At 44.1% G+C, this 12,402-nt stretch overlaps 1 protein-coding gene and 1 non-coding gene across 2 annotated transcripts; both read left to right on the plus strand.

Annotated features, from left to right (window-relative positions):
- Positions 1-478: 478 nt before the first annotated feature.
- nptxrb (neuronal pentraxin receptor b) lies at positions 479-11,140 on the plus strand. The gene is made up of 6 exons (XM_084931993.1): positions 479-751; positions 949-1,737; positions 5,055-5,463; positions 6,396-6,637; positions 7,572-7,751; positions 8,494-11,140. The coding sequence occupies exons 2-6, from the start codon at positions 1,012-1,014 to the stop codon at positions 8,737-8,739; spliced, it is 1,803 nt and encodes a 600-aa protein (XP_084788119.1). The 5' UTR covers positions 479-751; positions 949-1,011; the 3' UTR covers positions 8,740-11,140.
- Positions 11,141-12,330: 1,190 nt separating this feature from the next.
- trnap-cgg (transfer RNA proline (anticodon CGG)) lies at positions 12,331-12,402 on the plus strand. The gene has a single exon. It is a non-coding gene; the product is annotated as a tRNA-Pro (tRNA).

A 12,402-nucleotide genomic window follows, 5' to 3' on the forward strand; every position in this document is an offset into this window, starting at 1 on the left:
CTTTATAAAAGTCTTTCCTCCATCCAGCGGAGAGGATTTGTTTGCTGAACAGAGCCACAGAGGACAGAGGGTCAGGGTTGGATCATTCCTGTTGGCGTTAGTGCTGCATTAGTCGGGACTGCCTCTTGAGGAAAACATGTTCTTCCTCCTACTCGGTACAAAAACCCTGGTGTTAAAGGTCCCACGTCTCTGTTTTTCCTTTCTTCTTCTCCTCTACACTAGCCAGCCTTTCCACTTCTGCTGCAGCTCGTCTTACGTGCGATTTCTTACATCAGATGTCGCATGTAAATAAACTCAGGCTGTACACATTGTTGTGAAAGAAAAAGTGCACTGCACACTGGGATTTTGCATCCCTTATCAATGCAGTTTGGATTCTTTACATCGGTTTTTATGTTAAGTTTTAAGAATGTGTCCACCCCACCTCCCCCCTTTTTTTCCTTCCTTTTATCTTCCAAGCCTCCAGAACAGGATGTGCGCTCAGGCAGCGCAGTCACACGCTGATCCATCATCGCCTTGTTTGCTCGGCTGCTGCTGGAGGTTCACCTAGGCTCTGACCCGCGCATGCCCACAGCCTCGCTCCTCCTCTCCGAGAGATCCCCATAGTAACGCGCGGAGGAGAGCAGCTTAGCAACAGGGAGACTGGAGAGGGAGCATCTCTGCTCCAGACAGCGCGGTGCCGTCAACATTAGGTACACACAGAGGGTGGTGAGGAAACAACAGCAGCAGAGCCCCGGATCTACCCGCTCCTACAGTAAGTGTCACATTCCGCCTGAAAGATCTGGCGACTTTATTTGACACGTCAGGCTGAGACTTTGATTATATTGAGGCGGGCTGCAGTCTTCCTACATGCTGTTCTGAGTTCCAGCCTCCAAAGCCCAGACAAGTCTTTGTTTTATTTTTTTTAATTATTTTTAAAGGATTTTTATTTGTATTTGTTTTTTATTGCAGGCTCGTGTGTGTGTCACCTTGTGTCTGAACTCCTGATCTACATCACTGCTCTTCACGGTCACCATGAAGTTCGCAGTGGTGCTCGTGGGAGCGGGCACTCTGGCCTTCCTCGGCGCGGTCATCTGCATCATTGCCAGCGTTTATCCGCGCAAACGCGCCGCTCTTGTCAGCGATAACGGAACCCTGACGTCGGAGTCGCTGCTCCAGCCTCTGGAGCCGGGGTCGGTAGCTCACGCCGGGCCGCTGGGCGCTCTGCACGGCGCGGAGTCGTACGATGGTGGAAACGGACTCGGCGGCATCGGCGTGGAGGTTCCCACTCTGAACGAGCTCAACCTTGGGGAGGAGACGGGTGGAGGGCCGGCGAAGCAGTTCAGCTTCAGCCGACTCATCTGCACTCCTGTGCCGGTGGGAGAGTGCAAGACTAAAGACCTGAGGCAGCGGAGGGACCAGCAGCAGCAGGCGGACGATCCGCTCTACGGCACAGGGGATGAAGACCTGCGGACCACCGCGGAGGAACTCCGGCAGATGGTCCTGCAGCAGAACGACCAGATCCTCATGGACCAGAGGACCATCCGGGAGCTGACTGGGAAGCTCAGCGAGTGCGAGAGCGGCCTGGAGGACGAGCGGAGCATCCCGGAGCGCAGCATCGGGGTCTGGAGCGGGAACCGCCGCGTCATGGCCGGGGATGATGTGACCTCATCCGCCGCGGCACAGCTGCAGACGGCGCGGGCCGTGGAGGAGCTTGCCCGGGCCATCATGGAGCTGAAGGATCGCATTGAGAAACTGGAGGTAAACACAGGGATGCTGAGTGCGGGCTTGTCGCTGATTAACCTCCTGTCTGAGTTTTGTTTGACAGCGGGGGATTTGGAGAGGCACCAGAATGATGCATTAGCAGATGAGTCAGTGCCATTCAGTCTAAATTAGGCTCATTTCAAGATCTATCCTAATTTTAGTTTGATATCCACTGTGGTGGTTTAGGGCTAACCATTAGAATTGACTTATGATTCAGATTAAAGTGCCACAGCTATGCTGGTTCTCTGAGCCTGAAGAGGGGCTTCTGTGTCCATCACAGGTGCTCTGGTCTTTATCTCTGTACACCTCTTTTCATTCTCCCCTCCCTCTTTTATCTTCTGCTCCTCTTTCCTCTGACAAGTAGCCTAACTCGTGACACAGATACCCCTGATCTCTTGCGCACGCTCCACGCGGACCCATGGGAAATCTTTCCACCTGCTGGCCCTCACGCTCCTCCGCATCCCCCCACCCTGCTGCCTCATACCCTGTACCACCGCATCTCCCACAGCAGGATGGAGACATAAATAAAACATGAAGCTGGCTGGACAGGAAGGAGGGAGGTGGAGTAGGGGGGTCAGATTCTATGTGTGTGTGTGTGTGTGCAAAGATTGAGACACACACCCACACACAAACACTGCTGCATCACTGCTGGTGCTCTCCAAGCACAGTCAGTTACAAGGTTGTCTCCATCAGTGAGAATTTATATCCTGGACGTCCACATCCAGTCCTGCCTCAGCAACTCTCTTGATATTATATATTGCCCCCGAAGCCGTCTCATCCACACTAACAGCTCTCTCTCTCTTTACTGCTCCTCCACCAACACCTTCTTTTTTCAACTTATGCTCTGCATAGGCTACTAATACTGCCAGTGCCCGGCTGCTACAAAAGCTCTCTCCATGGTGCTGCCTTATTAGTCGAGCCCCTTCCCTGCAGTTTCATTTCAGTTTTAAACCACCACTACATCTAACATGGATGGCAGCCATATTTAGAGGCAATAAAGACAGGACTGGGCTCTGCTCATTGCCATTATGTTAAATCTGTTCATGTATTTTTCACAAATATCCCCACAGTGAATAGGAACTGCACTGACAGACTTTTTTAACAGCATTTTTCACTTTTAGCCAATATTCTGACCCTCAGCTCTCATAAAAAAATAGTTAATTAATATTTATTGACATTGCTCAAGGCATCTCTACGCCCAACCTAAGGTGCAAATAAACAGCATTAAAAATTGAAAGTGATCAATACGATTAGAGGTCATTGACATCTGGACAACACGCTCTGAGGAGGACGGAGCTCAGAGTCCTTGTGCTTTTTTCATTTAATCTTGGGAAAGGACTCGTCTGCAAGGCTGGGTGTAATCCAAGCATTTAATTACAAAGTAAAGATTCAGATCTTGAGACATAGATCAGGGCAGATGTTTGGCAAAGGAGAACTAAATGATTACATCATATTAAGCATACGTGGAAAAAAATCAGCTCACAGGAAGCTTCGGTGATGCAAGATTATTTTCAGTGCTAAAGATAAAGCTCCAACAAAGCCATAAAGAAATATGGTAAATTATAATTTACTCATCCCAAAAAGCAAATAAGCTGAGAATGATGTAGTTAAATATACAGCTTAATAAATTAAAATATCACAGTGGCAGATGTCTCGGTAAGATAAAAAACTACATAAAAGAAAGGAGAACAATTAAATAGAAAACCAAGTATTAATCTAGATAAATACCATGTAAAAATATACACACACCTATAGGTGTGTTATAAAATGTTCAAATTTGTAGTCATTTACAATTACTAATGTAAATTTTCATGACAACAAATGAGTCATATCTAAATATATTATTTTTGGAACAAAGCCTACACGGTGAAAATATGTCTTTTCATGTAACAACACATATTCTGGGGCGGATATTTCCAGACATCATGGGTCAGGAAAGCCAGGAGTACAGCAACATCTAGGATAAATGGCTTACAAGGAGATGCCTCTGTGTCTAGACAGGCTGCATTCAGTGTCACTGTGTTGTTTGACAAGGATGTCTTTCAGTGCTTGAAATTCAAAAGTAATTTCCTTTTGACATTGAATAAAAAGCTCTAACATTACCATGCAGACTGACTCTTGGTTAGCAGCTATGAAAATGCTGCCAAGATCAAAATGCTCGATGTTAAATCACAGAAAACATTTCTTTTAAGAAAAGGCTTCAGCCAGACTGATATAAGAGTAATACTGATATTTAGTGATTCAGAAATCCAATATATCGACCGATATTTCTTTTAAAAAACACAAATCATAAACAGATTTGCTTAACATGTATTGTTTTCAGTTATTTATGAATCATTGCCAAGATGACAGTGAACTTTAAAAATAATCTTTTTGTTATTTTAACAAGTTGTTCAGATCAGCTGGTTGATGAATTTTTGGTGTTCCAAACACTAGCTAACAAGGAAGTTGCAGAGTGCCCTCTGGTGGACAAACTATGTAACATCAACATTAGTAACAAGGCTGAAGGGTGTTTCTCCCACGTCTTCGTTGCTTTTTTACTTTTCATTTATCTTCAGCTGTAAAACCTATTTGCTGATATGTCAGTATCAGCAAATAGGTGAGTGATATCGGCTGATATGATATATGATTGGTCGTACTCTAGAAAAGTAATCATTAAAGGGCCACATGTAATAAGCCAATATAGTTAAATAGTAGCGTGACTTTACTTTTGAACAGTGAACACAAAACACGGTTTGTAATCTACAATCCTTCTGCCACTCTCCCAACCTGACTCTAAAACTACACTAAGTGTAAGTAAATATAGAAAGTGTTTACAATCAGTCATAAAATGCTACTTTTGCAAAGAGAAAAGTGAAACATATTCCTTTGTAGACTATCTCCAAATCACACGGTGGTTAGATCTGGGTGGGTTCAAATCCCACTACTTCATGGAGTTAAGTGGGTTCAAATATTCATAGAGGAACAAATTATGATTCATTTTATTATATTATAAACACATCATTAAGTGTGGGTGTGCCTGGTTTCATTTGTGAATACACAGGTGACATCTGTCCCCAATAGCTCATTCTGGATCAAAGTGAAGTTCCTATTATTTTAATTATTATTAGTATTTATATTTTATCATTGTATATATATATATATATATTACTTCCAAACTGTCACTGAAACTGTAGCATTACTCACCTACTGAATCATTTTATGTCCTTGTCATAAATCTGCTGTTGTTAAATTTGTTCTCTAAATGTGTCTAACCAGTAATAACTAGCATCAATGCTAACACAGACCTCGTGTTTCTTATTTCTCTCCTACAGGCAGAGATAGGCCCTGCTGCTTTGAACCTCACAGACACATCTGTGGGCGTAAGTAGTGGCGGCAGCAGCGGCAGCAGCGGCAGCGGCAGCAGCAGCAGCACAGCTGGTAACACCGGCAAGGCTCCAGCTCCGCCTTCCAGCAGTACTTCCTCCCCATCTGCAGGGTCTGCCCCAGGGGGCCGCCGTCCTGCTTCCCCAGGCTCCTCTGCCTCCAGGCCTCCTGCTAAGGGTCCCCCTGGGCGTGGAAAGAGCACCTGGAGGGTGGAGGACCTGGAAGGGGAGCTGGAAAGGAAGATAAAGATGCTAGAGAAGGAGAGACAGGCCATGAGGAAGGAGACTCAGGGCCAGCATGAGAAGATCAACAAGGGCATCGACAACGTCAGCCACCGTGTCACCGAGCTGGAACACAGTGAGTATGGGGGTGGGAAGAAAGGAAAAAAAGAAGAGGCGAAATAAAGACATGACATTGTTGGCTAAATAAACGAAGGAAGGGACAGATTAACTGATGTAAAGGGTAGTAAGACATGGGCAACATCAAGCTGAACGTAGATCAGAGCATTGCAAGAGAAGGCTGAAATGAAAGTTTAACGAGCTCTGCTGGTGAACTGGGTCATCTCAGCAGCAGAGAATATGCTTTAGATTAAAATTAGATGATTAATGAGTGCTTTAAGGGTGGGAAAATGTCAAAGTGAGAGCTGAGAGCTAAAAATAAAAAAAATAAAGGAAGGACAGAATAATATATCTGAAATCATTCGCTGCTTTTACCTGCTTTAATCTTCATCTTCATCCTCACGGGGGACCTACGGGAAGGATTCTTGCTTTGCGGGTGTCAGGAACGAGGTCTGGATGTGTCACGTTGGTTTTGAAGGGCTTTATTTGCAGATTTTCTGAGCAGAAATAAGGTTACTGCAGGTGAAAGCTTCTCGAAAAAGGAGTATACGCTCTTTAATAATGGGAGAAGTGGACACTCAGAGGAGAGATTGAGAGTTTGCGAGGTGCCAAGAGGAAGGTTAATAGGAAAAAGCACTGATTTATCCCCTTTTTTTTCACCACTCTGTCATTCTCCCAACCTCTCTGACCACCTCTACATCTTCTCAGCTTTAAGAGCTGCAGCGTGGCCTCGAGTTAGAGAGGGTGATCATTAACTGTAACATCTGAGCTCTTGCCAAGCGCTCTGCGCCCGAGTGTGTGCTTGAGCGCAAACTAGCAGAGACAAGTGAGAAGGGAAGCCTCAGTATCCTTGTATAAATTAATGCAATCATCGCTCGCTGTTTTCTCTCTGGGTCTGCCTTACAGCGTCTAACTTCTTTCTCTTCATCTCCTTCATGTGTGTCTCCAAAGCGATGACGGAGCCACCGTTCCCTGACGGCTTTGTCATCTCCTTCCCCATGCGGACCAACTACATGTACGGCCTGGTCAGGAAAGAGATTACTGAGATGTATGCCTTCACTGCCTGCCTATGGCTCAAAGCCAAAGAGGGTGGCATTGGGACCCCCTTCTCCTACTCTGTGCCGGGGCAGCCCAATGAGCTGGTTCTGTTACAGGGAGTCCACAATCCCGTGGAGCTGCTTATCAACGACAAGGTAACGTGGGTTTCTCAGACCTACCTGTCTGTTGTACCTGTGCTAATATCTGGACGTTGGGACAAGTCAGAACATTTTACATGGGAAAATTAATGGTTCTTGTCGGGAAAAGCATTAATATCTCATAACCTTTAAGGTTTCCTTGTAATTACTCAAGCACAGAAGCCTGCAAGGAAACTAATTACGATGTCTTACAGAACAGTAGAGTATAGTTGATGGCTTACTGTTATTAAAGTGAGCGATGTAAACATGTTCATTCTCACAGACTTATGGAATTTTACAAGAGTGATGGAAAAAGCAAACCTGAAAATGTCACAGCTGTGTGCTGTCGTTTGGGTAAACAGTACGTGAATCACCATCTACATTAAGTTTGGGTTTTGGTTCTCAGCCTCAGGTGTGCGCTGGTGTTGATCCCACTTCAGCCATCGATCATCCCCCCCCAAAAATATGTGTATTCCCACAATGCAAGAGAACATAAAACTAAAACAGACGGTGCACTTCAACAACATATTAAAAATTTACAAGTATAAACAAGATAGGAGGGAAAAAGAGCATTAAAATCAGACTTTTTTGTGATTTATCACGGCCATAATTCAGTCGCAAACTGCAACATTACTTTGCCTAAAATTGTTCTTTGTCCAGAACAAATGCCTTGATTAAAATAGATTAAAAGCAAGAAGAACGTGCCCTCTGTTTGTGTTTTTCTGCATTTGTAGCGGCAGGATCCACAGCAAACATACATTATTGAGGAACAGTCAGTTCCACGCCAGTGTTTTCCTTTAATATTGCTCATATAGTTGCTGTATAGTTCCCGTGAGAGAGTGCAGTGTAGTCGAGGTTTACCGTGGTGAAAGGTGTTCCAATTATAATGAGAGCTCAGTGTCTGCAAGTTTGAGAAATTCTAACTGCGGCCGCTGTTTCCTCTGGCCTGTAGGTGGCGCAGCTGCCCCTGTCCCTGCCACAGGATGAGTGGCAGCACATCTGTGTCAGCTGGACTCTCAGAGATGGGGTTTGGAAGGCCTACCAGGGTGGGAAGATGAAGGGACGAGGGGAGGGACTGGCGGCCTGGCACCCAATCAAACCCGGGGGAGTCCTCATTCTGGGACAGGAGCAGGTGAGACGGATGCATGGATGGATGGATGATTCATAGGTGAATGATCCATGGATAAACATACACAGAGAAACCAGGAGAGCTATTTTAAGGAACCACCATTAGCTTTTCACACATGAAGAGGCAGAAACCTAATGGTGTTTATCCTCACGCTTGGCTGCTTCATTAGCGAAACAACTACATTACAAAACGGTTACGAAATGCGACATTATCCCTCCCTGGTGTCAAAAGAACAACCCGAAGCTCATCCCGCAGCTCTTTTGTCCTTGCATAAAGGACAAAAACACTGATGGAGCACGACGTAATTTGATGGATAGTTTCGAGAGGGAGCAAGTATTTTATTAATCTCCTCTGAGGATGGCTGATGGATTGCTGCTGGCTGAGATGTGTTGACTTGATTTTATGGAGAAAAATCCCAGGACACAAGAGGGAAATTAATGCTTTTAATTGTATTTGTGCAAAATCAGGAAAAAATTGAATGTTTTCCTGCAGAATAAACTTTATTTTAGCTCAGTGCCTTCACCAGTTACCTGATTTGACATTTAAAGCATAGTTTTGGTATTTATCCAAAGAAGTGGGTAATCGTTATTTACTTAGTGTTAATTAAAAACTTTGTCAAGCAAACTGCTGCCAAACGATATTCCAATGGAAATCGTTCTTTTTTCCCCCCACCACAAATAATAATGTAATAATGTTTAAAATGGCTGGTGTTGAAGTTCTGAATGTGCTATCTCTTCTACCCAAGGACACACTGGGTGGACGTTTTGATGCCTCCCAGGCCCTGGTCGGGGAGCTCTCTCAGTTTAACCTGTGGGACCGGGTGTTGAAGCCAGCCGAGGTGGCCGCCGTGGCCGACTGCAGCTCCTCGGCCCTGGGCAACATCGCGCCCTGGACCGACCACGACGTAGATGTCTACGGCGGCGCCACCAAGGAGTCCCTGGACCCATGCCACGCCGCCCAGAGATCCAACCCCTCCGGCCCCAAACAGTGAAGAATGACTGGGAGAGGGCAGCCATGCTTGAGAGGTCAATTTAGGAGTGAATTGAAGAGTCTAAAGAGTTTTTATCCAAGTTGGAGCATCCAGTATAATTTGCTTGTTGGGGGTTGGTAAGCTTACTACCAGTGGACTATTAAATTGTCAAGCGTGGTGTATCTGTTCTGTTCTTTGTGTTGGTGTCCACACTCATGTGTTTACTTCTGCAGTGAGATACAGTGAGTTTAGTCACAGAATCACCTTAGTGAAGGCTTGCATGGGTCAATCAACCTCTGGCGTGAACGTGTTTAAACGGAGACTCTGCATTGATAGAGTGGAATCTGTGGTTTAGATGGTAATCTCTAGGGCCAGTCAGCCATACGAGATTATTCCTGCAGGTTTCAGTGCAGTCATGGAAAGAACCTTTAACGATGCCACATCTAAAGGTTTCTCCATTTTTGTTTTTTTGCAACACAGTGACACAAAATTCCATCTTTTCTTCATCCCGTGTCCAGCTGGTTGTGTTATGATGCTACAGCTGATTTCTGACATGCTCTAGTGGTAATATCTATTTTTATTACTCAATGGGGAAACTGAGTTTGGTTCGTTTTTAACTGTATATGATCCTGTCGAGTAAAGTCTGTGTGCTTTTCGGTTTTTCTATATTGCATACCACGATTCGGTAAACCAGTGGACTTATAAATGTATAATGTGTAATGTACTTCTGCTAATGTTGCTCTGTATCAGTCTGCTCCTCCCCGCCCCATGCCTGCTGTAGCCTCTCGTGCATCTCACAGCCCAGCAAAGTGAAGTTGCACCGTTTTTCTTTTCTTATTGTTTGCAGCTTAGATAAAACAGCGCTCTCAGCCGACCCCTGAAATAAAACGTCATGTCTAACTAAGCACCACTAAGAGAACTGGTATTACGATATAACTGTGGTATCACTGAATGTAAATCAGATGAAATGTAAATGTTTTGTTTTGTTTTTTTGGTGAAAATTACAGTGTACGTATTCCACACTGCCCCACTCTACACATGTTTTTATTAAATCCTCACAGACTGAGGGGGAGGGTATGAGGTGGACTGATTCCATGATGGCCATTTTGTACTTAACAGCTGGCTCTGTGCAGAAAACACAGCCTGAAAAGAAGACTGTGCTTCCACTGAGCGACAGTAAACTCAAACTACTGCCACCTTTTAAGTAACCTGAAGAACTACAAGCCAAACAAATAAATAGTAAAATCATTAAGCCTTTAGATTACATTAGATTGTTGGCATTTTTTTATTGATAGTTATGCACCATGGAAGCATTTGAGTCCCGTTTTTTTACATTTAATGAAGGATATATATATATTTCCCTTGATTTAAGTTGCTTGGTTTTGAGCACATTTTTTCCAAAGTTGATCGTATTGGACTTTTTTTTTACTTAAATAATTAATTAAACTTGCTTGAAGACATTTCACTTCTCATCTGAGAAGCTTCTTCAGTTCTAGGGTCAAATGGTGGAGCATCCCAGATTTAAGCTCTGTGGGAGTGTCCCCCAAGAGGGACAATGGACCCCCTAATGATCCTCTACCTAATGTGTAGGGTGTAGGTCACAATCAGCCAAGGTTTCGGGTGATCTCATTGTGAAACCTAGCCCCACCCCATCATGTGATTTGAGGGTAAGATGGCCCAGGATGTGAGTGGGTCTTCCCAGACGATGAGCTCACAACCTTAAAGAACCTTAAAGAAGTCCAGGCGTTTTGTTTCCAAGCTCCTTAGACTACGATGACCTGGATGACTGAGAACCTTCAGACAATTAATTAAACTGTGATGCTCTGTGCGCCCCGTGTTTTGTTTTGGGTTTTTTTTTGCGGCGGATCTGTAAAGTCACATGGCTGTATTCCTCTGATGTCTGGCATTTGATTTGTATCTTTCATGGTCAGCTTGAGATGGATGCGCTTAATGGCCTGCATGGAGTTGAGGCGGATATGCGAGGCGGACATCACAGGAAATAGAGGAGGGAAGAGCAAACCAGATGCACTGTGAGGGCCGAGGGTTTAATTCTCGCTTCGTCCAGCTACGCTAAAAAATGTATCCAGTCAACACTGTGCAGCAAAATGAACTGTGGTTAAGATACACTCAGTGCTTCTGTTCACTTATTACCTCAATCCATCATTCCCGCAAACAATTTGACACCCTGTTGTAAAGTGCCTGCCAGGGCTCTCGTGCCCACAGAATGGTCAGAGGTTTTTTTTTGTTTTTTTTTTTTAGAGTTTTCTTCTTCGTCGTCTCTTTCTTCTGTTTCTCTCTCTCGGTTTTGTTTGGTCGTTGATGGCTGTGACAGTGTTGCGCTTGTCCTTATCTGCATCTTCATGGATCTTCTTTGGTATTGTGAAATAGGTGGATAAAAACTAATAAAGTGGTTATGACAACAGTTCTGGAGTCGTAGCTTTTTAACATGACGTCAAAAAAACAAAAGCAAAAAAAAAAAGAAAAGAAGAAAGTGTGGGATGTGTGTGCTGGGTTTGCGTGGCTGATTCCTTCAGACTTGCCAAGCCATCCGGATTACACTTCAACTAAACAATTGCACTCAGCATGCAAGCCTTTATACATAGTCGCACACTAAGAAAAGGCTTTAAGCTCTTTTTGTTCTGTGCCAGACTGGATTAACAGCATATTTGCTGTCAGATGGCACGTGTGTGTCTTTTACATGGAGGCAGTACTCAGAAAAGACACTCCACAGAAATCCTGACCGCTGATGTAGACATAATAGATTACTCATAAATTTAACGAAGATCATGACGATTCGTGACTGCTCATCTGCCCACACACCACATTTCTTGGCGATCGGTTCATCTTAGCTGTAAGCTCAAGTCTAACCTCCTACTGCACAACACTTCATTAAAGTTCTCAATCTCACTTCAGCTGGTTTCTTGTGACTTCCTCAAAACCCAACCTTTACAGTCTGGTGACCAGCAATCTATGTCTACACTCTCTATACTTTTATCTCTAATTCTGCTTTAAAAAAAACACCAAATTTAGCTGTAATTTAAGTAAGTTTCTTTTTGAAAGGGGAGTGTTTGGTTAGAAGAATCCCCTCGAGGTTCTCACTGTGTTTGATGCCAAAGAAGAAGAAATATCTATGATCTGTTTCCCAAGAAGATATTAATAATCTATGGGAGGCAGGAAAGAAAGCTTTAGAGATAAACTGGCTTCTGCCACTCTTCACTGAAAAATCAACAACTGTGTGGGTGACAGTAAGATTTTCATGCAGAAATGAATGGTGGCTAGATACCTTTGGTAATAGTGGAAGCTGACCTTTGTGGCTTCCAGGATAGACTGTAAAAAAATCAACACATCAAGTAATGTTTTCAACCCTTGAGTTATTTCAAAGCCAGAAATTAGAGGACAAAAGGATAGGCCAACTAACCACTAACCATTGGTTAGCTTCGTTACTAAGGTACATCCTGTTTTCCATGATTTTAACGGAGACGCTAACAATGGATCATTAAAGATGATTAAATTAAGCTAATAGGTAGGCTACTTAGAAGCTAAACAGGTCTCTGTAGGTTCAACAAGCGATGTAGGTACACCAATCTTTTATGCCATTAGTGACTCATCAGTGGCTCGTTGGTCTAGGGGTATGATTCTCACTTCGGGTGCGAGAGGTCCCGGGTTCAAATCCCGGACGAGCCC

This window comes from Perissodus microlepis, chromosome 6 (assembly GCF_051167445.1).
Source record: "Perissodus microlepis isolate ML-2025 ecotype Zambia chromosome 6, ASM5116744v1, whole genome shotgun sequence".
NCBI lineage: Eukaryota > Metazoa > Chordata > Actinopteri > Cichliformes > Cichlidae > Perissodus > Perissodus microlepis.